The sequence below is a fragment of the Solanum dulcamara genome, chromosome 7, assembly GCF_947179165.1.
Source record: "Solanum dulcamara chromosome 7, daSolDulc1.2, whole genome shotgun sequence".
NCBI classification, from domain to species: domain Eukaryota; kingdom Viridiplantae; phylum Streptophyta; class Magnoliopsida; order Solanales; family Solanaceae; genus Solanum; species Solanum dulcamara.
The window spans coordinates 15837680-15852408 of NC_077243.1; the positions used below are offsets into that span (position 1 = coordinate 15837680).

The window sequence follows — 14729 nt, forward strand, 5'->3', positions numbered from 1 at the left end:
AAAATTATCAAACATAATTATATTTTGAGTTATGTAGCAAATACTCTTAGAGCCACTATATGTATTGATTAGATTTATTGTGTGCGCATATAATTTATCGTGATTGTATTCAATGCAAATTCTACTGTCTAATACAGTTTATTGAGTGTGCGCGCATATAGCTTATCGTGACTATATTCAACACCTATGTGTTGATGGGAGATAATTGAGAAAATGTATATAACCTATTACAATTGTATCTAGTGAGATCTATATTACGTTGATACAACGAATTTGAATGAACGCATATATGAGATACAAGCGTACTAAGCTAAATCTGTAGCTATTAACAGAAATACATAAATTATAATTATTTTTCGTAATAAGGCTCCAAACTAAAGCTATTTATGAAATTTTTTTATTTTTGGGGGATTTTCACCCAGTCTGATATTAGAATTGGGGTTCAACTAAAAATGATCTCGCCTATCGTATGACTCATTTTTTAATGTAGTGCTTTCAAGAGAACTTTTTTTCAATTTTCAATAACTCAAAACTAAGAATTTTAGATAAAAATGAAGATATCTAAGTTATTCCATCACATCCGATATTGGTGTTATCCAAGAGTTCATAGTTCAGTATGGTTGAATTTTGCTCAAAATATTAAATCAGATTGAGTTAAATATAATATAAATTTGGTAGTATTAATTGTTTTGACTTTTATCCGTTTGAGTCGGTTTACCAATTTTTTAAAAAATAAAAATAAAATAAGATTAATGAAATGCTAATAAAAGCTGAAACAAAGAAAGAAGGATTATTATAAACATGTAAGAACAAACATAAATATAAAATACCACATTAGAAATAAAAAATAAATAAATTACTTTAGAAGTAATAATTAAGACACCTAAGTGTTTTGTTATTTGCATATTATTTGATGTTCGAATTTTCATTCTAATTAAGAAGCTTGAGATGAAAATCAGTACTCGTATATTGTTACTTTCAGCTTATCAAAAATATGAACCAAAGAGCTTGAAGATTGGGAATAAGATTGTAAATTTAATAATAAAACTCAATCATATATATAATTTATGGTAACTGGTAAAGTTGCTGCCATGTGACCAGGAGGTCACGGGTTCAAGCCTTGGAAACAGCCTCTGGTAGAAATGCAAGGTAAGGCTGCGTACAATAGACCCTTGTGGTCGGGCCCTTCCCCGGACCCTGCGCATAGCGGGAGCTTAAGTGCACCGGGCTGCCCCTTAATCATATATATAATTTATAAATTATGTATGTATATTTTATTGATTTGATTCAACTTTTGAGTTTTAATTATTTAAAAATCAAATCAAGTCAAATACTGTTGGACTATTTATAATTTAGTATCAAATCAATCTAAATCAAAACACAAATTAATTTATCAAAGTTAGTTTGGTTCAATTTTTTTAGTTGTTATTGATTTTTCAAATTTCTTTGAGCACCCTAACTTATTACTACCTCCCAAAAAGTGTCCTTTATGTCTTAAGTTTTACACCCCTAGCATATGTTGTCTTTTCTGATTTGCATCTCATCCTATTTCTTGTTGCAGTTTACACTTGAATTGCAAAATAATTTGTAAAATCACAATATACATGGGAAAAAATAATTAGATATGGCAACGAAGTTCTTAGATGAAGCTATTCTCCCGGAATGCTAGCTAAGCTAATCGTCTTGGTTCCCTTTAATTAAATCAATAAGCTGAACAATGGAATCGGCTCGTATAGAATCAGCTGCACATTAATCTTCCTCTATTCTATCAATTTCATTCTTTTTTATGTCCACATGTTTGCTTTAAAAAGAAAGTAAGGCCACCTCTGAAGTTTGAGAACCAGTTGAAACTTGAATTGTTGACTACGGAAAAAGCATCCAAGACGTGCTAAGGCCTTTGCACAGATTCTCGATCTTCTTTCCTGCAAGCATGAAAATAAAACTGGAATGAGACCTTCCTTTTTGTCGATATTATATGATGTGATTTTAATTTATTTAGATGTGACCTTAAATATGAAATTATGAATGATACAAATTAGTATAGAGGGTCATTTAAGCAGTTGATTGTTGTTTCATTTATCCTTCAACTCAAGTAGTAGTAACTTGTGTGGTTTTTTGTTATTTTATTTGTGTTATTTAGCGTTTATTTTACTTTAACTATCATACTATTTTGTTGTAGTTATTGTTCCCTTTTTAGTTACTCCAATATTTTTACGTGAGCCATTGTTTTCTTTTTCGATATGTTTTGTAATACTTTTATTTAATCTAAAAATCTATCACAAACATCCTCTGTACCTCGCAAGATAAAAAATAAGATTTCGTTGTAATTACATTAGCATGCGGCACTTGGCCCCTTGAGTATGAGAAATGGAGGAAATTATTCAATCAACCAATGTTCTATCAACTACTTTAAATTGTGGGCATAAATATTGATAAATCGAAAAATCGAATTGAATCGAACTAATTCGATTTTTCAATGTCGGTTTTTTCGTTTTTTCGTTCGATGTCGATTTTTTTTTCCGACAACTTCGGTTCTTCGATTTGGTGTTCGGTGTAAGGGTCACGAAATCATAATGCACCAAAGAATCAAAGTTTTATTAAATAAATTTAAAATAATATTTTAAATTATATTACGTATATGTTTTGATCGAAAACATTTAAATTTTTACCCAACCCAATTACCCATTTTAAATTTTGGCCCAAATTTTAGAGCCCCAAATTAAACAAAATTTAGGGCTCATTGGTCACTACTCACCCCACAGCCCCTCTGCTTTCAGGTTTCACTCTCTCGTCACTCTTCACTCTCCATTGCGCTCTTCACCCAATGAAGTTTCTTGCTTTCATTACAAAAGATTAATTTTTTATTTTTGAGTTTTCGTATTTATATTTCTAGTCTTTGTATATTTCAAATTAATCTATGAAATATTGAACTTACCTGAATAGTGTGAAAAAGATATAGATTACTTATATAACTAATTTGGAACAAAGACATAATCAAATTAGTTTATCAAATTGTACTTCTATCAAGTACCCGATAAACTTCACCTAAAAAATATAGATGTCACGCGTGGACTCAACAAATCTCTTCTTTTGATTAACGAGTAAGTCATACATAGAATAATCATAGTTAATTATACCAAAAAACTATTTTAAAAACACTGAAATAAATCGAACCGGACAGATCTAGTTTGATTTGGAATATGGTGTACACTTTTTTAAAACCGAACACTGAAGAACCAAACTAAACTTTAACAAAACCAAACGGAAGAACCGAAAGCCCACACCTAACTTTAATTGTCCAAGGTCATTTGGTGGCTGATTTAGAGATGAATTATTATTATGTTTGGTAGATGATTGAAAATTAAATTATTCATGTATAAAATTAATAAAATATTTAATTTACAATTTAAAATCCCACATATATAAATAACTAAAACCCATAAAACTAATCCCTCTAATATAACAGATTAACTCCATTTTAACTGATCTACATATAAGTATTAATTAGGGATGTCAAATGGGCGAGTTGAGTTAAAATTAAAAATATTAAAATGGATTGAAATTGAAATCGGGTTGGGTCATGACCCTCCGGCCCCCATCCCCTCCCCAAATTTACTTTGGAGTAAAAATCGAATTGGATCATAACCCCGTTAATCTTCAATAATTTTAACATATTGTTATTTACATTTTTATAACCACAATTGAATTTCAATGCAAAAATATAATAATAAAAAAAGTTATAAATGATTAGATAAATCATAAAAGATATAAAATAGATAGTAATTCATACATTCAGTATGGGAACATTTAGTACAAAAATACAAATAAAGAGTCTTAAAATATGTTGAAATTGAAAATTAAATGGGCTAAATTAAAAATCTTTTAAAATAAGTTAAAACTTGAATGAGTTGAGATTAATCAAAATTCAAATTATCTTTGAGTCCAACTCATAAAATTTTAAACGAATTGGACAGCTTATCTTATACTTGAGCGACACCACTAATCATAGGAATAACTATTAACTAGAGTACCAAACATCCCCTATAATGTAGGTGTGTTAGCACATAGTTAATTTTAATTTATATGGCAAGTGAATAAAAATATATGCCCTCTTGCCTAAAATTAAAAATGACTTTATTTAACTAGGCATAAAATTTAAAATTTTCAATCTTAAATTAAAAGTATATTAAATTACCCTTTGATTTTTATGGTCTTAAAATTAAAATATTGCTCAAAAAAAATGGTTCTTTCAAAACAAATAAGTAAGTCATTTTCAAAATGAAATACAAAAATTTATTACTTGAATTGTAAGGCCTCTACCAGTTATGGAAGAAGCCCTTTCAAAAATTCTCGACGGCCACAGGCAAGCCCAGGCCGAAGAGGGGGTTTGGAAATAGTTTTCAACCAGCAATAGACGCGCCTCGGTTAGAACCTCACTAGCTGCGTCATTGCCCCAAGCGCAAAGATGCCTTCATCAGATGCTCATCCTTCCATTTTTATAATCATCCTCTACTCCCCTCTCTTTCCTGTTCCATCGATGTGGGACAAAGGCAACCGACACAACAAAACAATTCTCAATTCTTTTTTGAGTTTCACTTGCCTCCCCATGTGTCCACTTACGTCTCACTAACCCTTTACTTTTTTGGGATTGGAATTGGGATGGCCTTTTACTTTTGGAATTTTATTAGTATTTCATTGATGGATTGTTTCTTTATGTGAGCAGAGTACAAAGAGAAATGGGTCGGTGGGGTACTTCCCCATAATCATACAACTCAGCCTCTCCAAAATCAATAAGTTTTTGCGCGGTATCCCTATTTAGGGGTTCGATAAAAATTAAGTAATATTAATAAGATATAATATGTGGGTTTTGAAATTAAGTTTTGTGTACGATAAAATATAAATTATCTGTTAAATTGATATTAGAGATATTTTTGACATTTTTTTTATTTAAAATATTGGAGGACTCCGTCGTATGACCCCAAAATCAAAACCTATTGGCTGATTGACATCTTGAATAGTTGCCCTTTGAAGAGGCCATGCGTCGTTATTACCAAAACCTAACACTTCCCCCAACTTAAAACATGAAATAATTTGACCACGCCCACCAAAAAATAAGTTTATTAATTAACACGATCAATTATTGTATCGAATTAAAATTAAATTTTGGAAAATCGTTCTAATCATCTCAGTATCTCTTCAATATTTTTAGAATTTAGATAATTTTCAAGACTTTACTTTTAAATAATGTACTCTTAACACACACTTAGGTCTTCACCAATCACAAATGTTGAGTTGCTAACAAATTTTTTGCAGTTCAAAACAGATCTAATAATGTGGCACCATTTTTTGGTTGAAACCATTTCCCCTAATCATGTTCAATTTGAATAATATAGGAGTATCTCATATCAACTGTCAATATAATCATGGCTTAATGAAGCCATTAACTCAAGCTAATCATGATCAATTTTAAATATTGTATTTGTATGAGATGTTTTTAAAAAATGAATTGACCTTAAACTCAAAATTCTTTTTACATATTTCCCTTCTTCTCCCAAAAGGGGCAGTTCTTGGTTTCTAATTGTCCTTTGTACTCCCTCACATATAAGCTAAATGTCTTTGGAACTAACCTGATTTCTCCATGTCAGAAAGATCACAAACATTCAAAGCCTAACGACATTACCTAATAGCACCAAAGCCTCCGCGTATAGTCTAATGATATATCTCGTTTTCTTTCTTTCTTGATAAATCATCTGGCATATGGAGGATCCGTAAAGGCCCAGGCGAAAACTTGCTCATATTGAATGGCTGCATTTTCCCAGGAATAGTCCCTTTCCATACCTCTCTTCATCAATCCCTCCCAAGATGACTTATGTTCTGTATAAGTCCCAATCGCCAGCTTCAGTGTCTGCAAGCAGTGCAAGTAACAGTATAACTATGTTATGGTCTGTATTCAACTGGCATTAATGATGAAAGGACATCAAACATCCCTCTCCCACCTAAACGCACAATGAGCATTCGTGTATCGGTATATCCCAATGAAACCAGAAAACACAAACTAACAAATCAGTGTTGATCATGGTTCTAGTTTTGATCAAACGCACAATGAGCGACTGCTTGTACGAAACATATAAATATTGAAAGGAACAAGGAAACAGAATAAATGACATGCACTTCTATGTTAAAAGAGTAATAGGAATCTATATTAAAACAAGAACCACATCAGGAATAACTTAACAACCATTTAAAACTATCTATCGAAAATGGGGAAACTTACATCAAGCAACTTTTCACTCGATAGAGGAGAAAATGTCCACCTGTTAAATTTCATAAATAGCAACATCAATTAGATACTATGAAAAAGTTGACCTATAATTGACCTCTTTATATGGACATTAAGAAACCTACGTGAATTCAAGGGGAAGAAGTTGGTATAGTGGATTTGCAGCCCAAGGCAAGTCCAAAGCTATCGAGCTTAATATTCTTAATCTCCATATATTTCTATTCTAGAAGGACAATCTAGCCTTAAAAATGAAGGAGCAGGAGACGCTAGTTGAAATAAGGTGATTCTATGTACAAGTAGGATTCCTGGAACTACTTTATATGAGTAGCACCAAAGAAATTATATTTCCAGTTTCTTAATGAAGAACATCATAGTACCTTACAAAATCAACAGCATTTCAAAGAAAAGACACATACCCGGTACCTTCACCTTTTCCTTCTTGAGCATATGGATTAAAATCCTTCACTGTGTCCTAAAGATAAGGAAGAGAAAGTTAAGACATGAGCATTTTTCATTTGAAAAGCCATTTCTATATATGAAAATCAACTCACTCTTAGGCCCCCCGTGCTATGAACAACAGGTATGGTGCCATATCTCATTGCATACAATTGGTTTAAGCCACATGGTTCGAATCTTGAGGGCATCACTATTATGTCGCATCTGCGCAACACAGCATGAATATGTCAACTTAATAAATATTCAACAAGCATTTAAATCCACCATCAGAACATCTGAAATTCAGAATTACCCTGCTGTTATCCTATGAGAAACCGGAACATTAAATCCAACCCAAGCACGAAATTTGTCTTTAAAAAGATTTTCTGTATGTCTCATCCAGTCTTCATATTGTTTCTCACCAGATCCAAGCATTACCTGAATAAGGAATAGATAATAAACTCAATTGAAAAAACATTTTGCAGAACACTTGTCCTAGAAAAATAGTATGAACAAACATGCTCCAGAATTATTCCTGAATACAACTTTATAATTTGCAACATTCAAATAAACAATTTTTTCACGACGTGATGAGAAAAAGTAGGGATAATTCTTATAAAGATAGCCTGAACTTCGAATTCTGGTTCCCTGCCCGTCTCAGAAGTTCTCCCCTACCTAGTTGGAGTTCAAAATTTTCAGTTCCCTGTTAGGAAATCTCTCGATACACTGTATGATAAACTGTAGAACACATTCCCACGTATGAAGTTCAGTTATCAACACATTACTAAGCAAGGGAGCATATGAAGGAAGAGAATTGTAGATCCAAGGTGCGTAGTAAACCAAGAAGGGAAAACATAAATGTAATAAACAATCTCAAGGAAAGAAATGTCAATCAACCAAAGCCCAAAGGTGAATATAGTTAATGAACTATTGGTAAGACGAAAGAGAGTAGGATCTTCCTACGATCTTCATATGTTTATCAATTAGACTCAAAAATGCTGCATTAATAATGATCTTAAAAAAAGATGTGGGTGGAAAGTCCTACAAATTGGACATCATTCTGCATAAGTTCTGGAATTGCTGACAGGATTATGTCAACACCTTTCTGGTAGTCCAGCCTTCCAATAAATCCAATCTGCATTATTGAAGTTCCACATTTTCTGGTTAGAGAGGGAAGAAATTTCCTTCGCAATTCAAAGAAGTCAACGAAACTCTCACCAGCGGACAATCAGGTCGAATTGGAAGGCCCAGTTCCTTTTGCAGAGCAGTCTTGCACTGAACCTGTATTATTAAATGGAAAGTTAGCAGAGACAATTTGAGCAGTGGTATGCAGAGAACAAAGAAAGAGAGAGCTTGTGGACAACTGCATGTAGAATAAACATGAAAAGTAAGAAAGTGCTATGATGTCCTTTGGGCTGTTTCCTTTAACGGATTATGGACAATCCTCTAGAGGAACCCTCTTTTGGATAAAATTTCACAGCAGTTAAAAAGGTTTTGTAGACACAGTCTGTTCAGCCAAGCTTCTGGAAAGCCAAAATTTTTTTTTTTTTTTTAAAATAAGGGCTTTTGACTTTTGAGAAGTAGCTGAAGTTGTTTTGCAGAAACTGAAAAGAAGTAGTTTTCACTCCCCCCCCCCCCCCCCCCCCAAGCACTTATGGAACCTTTGCCAAGCACAAATTACTGCTCTACTATTGACAAAAGCGTTTGTCAAATTGATTAGCCAAATACAAACTACAACTCTCCAAATTACTTTTTTGAACTAATAAACACTTTCCAAAATAAGCAATTTTTGGAAGATTGGTCAAACAGGCTAATAGTGAATCTGAGAAGCTTAATTACCTTTCCGGAGAGGTCACTGATGGAATAATGCGAAGCAATATGCTCATCTGTCGATGGGCTCCAATCATTAACATCTATTCCATTAGTAATTCCTGCATAAAAGTAGAGATAGATTAACTAGTAATTTCTAAAGTTCAGAGACAATGGAAATGCATAGTGAAGGTCATTAATACAATTAGCCTTGGCTCTGGTCATGACTTTTAACAAAACTTAGGACTTGACTAGAATGAAGCTAATGCTAGTACATAAGCCTTGTCAATCAACGTATATCTTACCAAATTACAATTCGAGTAAGAGGTAAAGAAGAATATCAGAAAGCGCTCATAATAAATCAACTAACACACATACCATTAAGAACTGACTGTCTACTGCTCAACAGCTCATGTAGCCCGTATCCCCCTTCAGGAGTTGTTATTTCCCATGAGTACCCCTGCCACCAAAACACAAACATTAGAAAAAGACAAGTAAATACAAAAAAAATAGGAAGAGAGGAAGAATGCGATATTTTTAAATACTCAATAACAATGTTCAACAATTTATCATGATGTCATGTAGATTTTCTCACAACAAAATAGAAATGTATGAACCATAATCAGTGATGTGCTTCCGAATATTCTTCGACTAGTATACAGAAGTGGAAATTTCTGTATTGACCTGGCTAACTGTCAGTATCCGATCAGCAACTGCGATTGCCCCTTTCAAAACGTTCACTGTTTCACCGGTGTCAAGCGCATGTGCCCTTGCCCATGTGGGAAATATCCATTCAAGTGCTCCATACCATTGTGGAGGCAATCCCAAATTATTGTAGGTTGCTGCAGGCTCCACTCCCTATGCAAAATTTCAAACAAGAGACAATCTATGACCATGTCAAACACTGATAACCTCAAGATAGAGATTGTTTCAATACAAGCCAGTGCATAACTTGAGTTGTAGACAGGACTATTCAATCAAGCATATAATAATTAATTATGAACCACAGAGGTCACCATATAAGGTCGGGATAGACCAAATTCAATGTAACTGATTAACTACCTACAAGCAACGTGACCAGACAGATGGAGTCTTGATCCACCTCTCATCATCCACTAACTTTCTACTTCTAAACCACTCAGAATAAATCCAAAATGTTCATTTTACAATTTACAATCCACTAACTGACAATCTAAAGTCAATTTACAATCACCAGGGAGAATGTTCATTTTCTCTTTTAACTTTCCTCCATATGGAAAGCATCTTGAAATTGTTAATCAAACAGCAGCTTTGAGTTCCAAACATGACATTTCCAACAAATGAGATACATTTATATTCCTGCCTTCCTGGAGCAACCACTCCCCAGAAATTGAGAATCTTAAATCAAATCACAGCTTTGTGAACCAAGAATTAAACAATTTGAGTTTATCCTACATTCTAGTAGATTCACTTACAGATTCAGGAAGTGAACGAGTAGAGTGATTAAAGACATCAAACTCAAGCCAACAATACTGACATTCTGATGACTAAGAATTAAATGGCTCAGAAAGAAAACCATGAGGATCTTACAGTCTGACCAGACAATATAAGCCTGTTACGTAGGGTCATTATACCTCCAAATACAGTGGAGCGCAGAAGACATTGGACAGATGCAAAACTTACTGGTAGCCATTAGGCAATGTCACAGAAATGGGAGAAGTAAACTAGGAAAGTACCTGATGTGCAATGTTGTGTACTGCGACAATACTACGAGCATCTTTGTAAACATCATAAGGACGATACTTGGCCGCTAAAAGTCTGCACCGAGAACACTTGAAGATCAGCAAAAGGATTCTATCATAAACTGGTCAGAAATAGTCAAGAGCACAGACAACCAGAATTAAGCTATTTCGCAGCACGATAGGTGCTGCAGGTGAATGGAGGGAAGCTGTTTCCAAGGCTACTTTTGATATAGTGTGACTGGCATAGTTACATGATAGTGTGTGAAAAAATTCTCACTAGAGGACCAAACAATAACCCATCACTCAAATATGGACCTTAAAAAATAAGCAGAACAATCAAATGGCAGTCTTCATGAAAGCATTTCACGGAACAGATGAATACTAATGTACTATGATTTTTCTTTTTCTTTTTATTTTTCAGAAAAGTGTATTAAGTACTAATACTAATCCTTATAGTTTATCAAAAGGCTAAAGAACTTTCTGATGGAAGGTAAGATGGAATTATTATAAGATTAAACAGCTGCAGAAAGTGCAACATAAAATTGATAATAACATCTGCAATACTGAAACACAAGCACTATTGTGCAATGCATTATGAATCTATAATCTTTTCTTTTGGATGTATAGCTATACATCTACAGATTACACCCTTGTAAGGAACTTCTTTAAGAAGTGTTATTGTAAGAATGTCAAGAATGTCACAAGCAAAAGTAGCATTGAGATGCTTGGCATTCGGTGAAAAATCAAAATAGGTTACATCAAAATATCAATAAGTCAGAATATTTTGTTGACATACAAAGGAACCAGGGCAGCGTGCCAATCATTAGCAAGAAACAAGCACTTCTCGCCATAAGTGAACCCTCCCAGTGGAAGAACCAATGGTGCTTCACATGCTGCGTGACAAAGCAAAGTGAAGCGAAACTGCTTACCAAAAAGATAGGGAAGTATTATCACTAGCCATCACATTAAACCATATAGAGATGTGATAATCATGCTTGAAAAAGAGTAGTACATTACCTGATTATCACCAAACGCACCATAAATATCACCATATGGCGTTCCAGGTCTGCGGTAAGAAGAGTGGTCCACAAATACCTGATAGCAAGAGCAGTGTACTTCTTTACCATTAAATCATAAATATGTACTTACCAAGAAACATTTCTATTAAATAAAAAAAGATATATACAACTAATTTATCATTGATAAAGTGGGCTGACATCCTAACAACCATAGTCGGCTTTAAGTTGTTTGAAATCATCCTCGAGTCAGTCAAGTTGATGTCCAAATAACAACAGTGAAATTTAAGTTGTTTGCAAACATCATCCTTCAGTCAGACAGTCCTTTGCTTGATGCAGCCAGTTAATCATTAGAGGGAGCGAAAGAGGAGCAAAAATAAAACTGAAGAATATACCACCAAGTACTTTGTCCAAAAATAATAATTAAAAAATAAGTATGTGAAAATAAATGTATGCAAAATGCTCTTACCCAGTCAACACCTGCCCTATATTCATGGTAAAAGGCTACTTCCTGCGTACCACCAAAGCATTGGACCGTGGCCCGCACATCAAGGTCAACAACATTGGCATACTTTTCATCTGAAGGACCTCCATTCAAATACCTAGGTGAAACGACCATTACACGATGACCCCGAGCAGCTAGTGCCATTGGCAAAGAACCACAAACATCTCCTAATCCACCAGTCTTGGAATATGGAGCTGCTTCAGCAGTAACAAAAATGATATTGAAAGTTAATTTGATTGGGGTTTTCTCCATCTCTTCAGCATCCTCACTCAAGTCATCTCTATCATTGGCTACAATATCATGAGATTCTACCATTGTTGCATTACCTGCAACTGAATTGAGTGTGCACCGTTTTCATTTTCTTTGAAAGCAAAACTAGAAAAAGAAAGTTAAAAAACTAGAATGTAAGCACTTTCATTACATAATTTGGCACAGAATTCATCAGGTGTATAAGCAATTAGTAAGGAGCCTAAATAAATTCAGCAAATGAGTTAAAACTCCGGGTGTTTCTTCATAAAAATTTATTTTATATATTAAAAAATATATATATCTTCAGCTTCATACAATGGACACAGAGAAAAACTACCAAAAGATAAATGAACACATACAAAGGCAATGTCATGAGTCCAGTCAAGCTCATGATCCAATTATCCCCAATCACACTCCAGTCTAAACCCAACTTATTAACCAGACACCACCTATCGTCTCACCAATTGTAACCTTTTCTAACTGCAACATGATAAGTCTTTCACTAGCGATAGAATCAACAAGTATACACATGTTTAAAGCATGCGAGCACTAACAAACATCATTATCTCAGAGTGGAAGTCCACTAGAACAAGAAGCTGGTTGAGTACTTTCTTAACCAGACACCGCCTATCGTCTCACCAATTGTAACCTTTTCTAGCTGCAACATGATAAGTCTTTCACCAGTGATAGAATCAACAAGTATACACATGTTTCAAGTATGCGAGCACTAACAAACATCATTATCTCAGAGTGGAAGTCCACTAGAACAAGAAGCTGGTTGAGTACTTTCTTAACCAGACACCGCCTATCGTCTCACCAATTGTAACCTTTTCTAGCTGCAACATGATAAGTCTTTCACCAGTGATAGAATCAACAAGTATACACATGTTTCAAGTATGCGAGCACTAACAAACATCAGTATCTCAGAGTGGAAGTCCACTAGAACAAGAAGCTGGTTGAGTACTTTCTTTTGGATGATAAATTAACTAGTCAAATAAGTACAGTTCCAGAACTTCACACTTAGTATCACCACAAACATTGAAATAGTTGAGCATTCTTTCTGACATATTGAAAGACCAACTTGTCTAACTCTCAGATATCAGGCTAACCCTCTAAAACTCCAATTAATATGAGAGAAGCTGATCCAAAAGTTTCAACAATAGGTATTAACCATAACCATATAGCTGAATTCTACATCGTCCCCGAACACTTGGACAGAGCTCATATACAGTAATTACCAAGCTAAATGTTCCCAGCCTCTGTTCACTTCATCAGATACAAACAACAAAGTCATATCGATCACTTTAGCCATCGGAGCTATGAACTACAAATTACAGTGAAACTCTATCCATTTAGCAAAGCTTCTGGCCATCCATTCAGACCCTTCTCTTTTTAAGGTAGAAGTTGAGAACTTGAGGTCATTACTAAAATCGGCAGCTCGGGCATTGTATAATCAAATGGGAAACTAGATCAGTTTTTTACTAGTTGGAGCAACTTGGAAACCACATACAGATAAAATTCCACAGAAAACAAAAAACACAAAGAAAATGTGGTAACTTCAAATTCAAGAAAACAAAAAGGGCAGTACCAGAATGAGGAATCAATTGAAAACCAACAACAGAGCCAGAGCCATCTCTCTCAGGGCCCAAAAGAAGCCCTTCTGACATTTTCTTATTTTCCGCAATTGATGAACCATCTGAAGCACTACCACTACCACCACCACCACCACTACTAAAAGAACTTCTAACACATAAAGATTGGATTTTTCTACTCCTACATCCCTTCAACAACCAAGAAAACCCCAACCCCACTTGCCTTTCTACACTCAACCCCTTCACACCTCTCCCTGACACACGTAAACATGACTTATTCCCAAGATTTGTGGGTGTTTGCAGAGACCCCATTTGGGTACTGACACCTGCCGTAAGATCAAGAATCATGCAAAGACAGAGTCTTTCAATGTAGAAAATCTAAAAAAGTGAAAAGGGTCACTGAATTTAGTAATAGTAGTATGAAACACTCGTACTACTGGTGCTGCTATAGGATCTGATGAAAAACACAAGTACCGAGGAGGAAGTCGGCAGGTCTTCAAAACGGCGTAGTTTTAGTTTGAGAGATTTCTGTTTTCTTTGGGAATAAATATGTTAGTGGAAAGTTAGCGCGAAAAATCTTGTAGAACGACAAGTTGGGGATTCCTCAATCACGATTCACGGGCCCGTATAAATATCCCCGTGAAAATCTCACCGGTCATCTCTGCCACTCATCTTATATTTGGCTTAAACAGTCTAAAATATTACTCCATAAATGCTGATAATTCAAAAAAAAAAAATGAATAACATCCATAAGAATTTTCCTGGATTACGTGCTGCTACTGCTTACTATCTTTTTTGGAAATTGTAGTTTCGTGTATACCTCCTCCGTTTCTATTTATTTGTCAAATATATTTCTAATTTAATTTCTCCTTTTACTTGTTATTTTTGAGAAATCATAATAGAATAATTTTTTTCCTTCTATTATATCTTTAATTTATTAATACTATTGAGTTAATATTTTTAAAAAGTGTAATGAGTAAATATATTTAAGACTCTATTAATTAATAGATTTAATAGGTGTAAAATGATAAACTCACTATACCAATCATTATTTTTTTAATAGATATGCCAAGTCAAATTTGACAAGAGGGAGTATATAGTTACACTCCGGTATATAGTGTC

The 14729-nt window shown here is 34.2% G+C and overlaps 1 protein-coding gene and 1 non-coding gene across 2 annotated transcripts; both read right to left on the bottom strand.

Moving 5' to 3' along the window:
• Positions 1-4311: 4311 nt before the first annotated feature.
• On the bottom strand, positions 4312-4467 carry LOC129898063 (U4 spliceosomal RNA). Its single transcript, XR_008768981.1, has one exon. It is a non-coding gene; the product is annotated as a U4 spliceosomal RNA (small nuclear RNA).
• A 1024-nt stretch (positions 4468-5491) lies between these two features.
• Positions 5492-14308, bottom strand: LOC129894131 (soluble starch synthase 1, chloroplastic/amyloplastic). The gene is made up of 15 exons (XM_055969666.1): positions 13604-14308; positions 11731-12098; positions 11263-11340; positions 11042-11166; positions 10240-10321; positions 9209-9382; positions 8903-8984; positions 8555-8646; positions 7934-7996; positions 7761-7850; positions 7029-7153; positions 6832-6940; positions 6697-6752; positions 6275-6314; positions 5492-5905 (listed from the first exon to the last, which is right to left on the bottom strand). The coding sequence occupies exons 1-15, from the start codon at positions 13953-13955 to the stop codon at positions 5747-5749; spliced, it is 1995 nt and encodes a 664-aa protein (XP_055825641.1). The 5' UTR covers positions 13956-14308; the 3' UTR covers positions 5492-5746.
• Between the last annotated feature and the right edge of the window lie 421 nt (positions 14309-14729).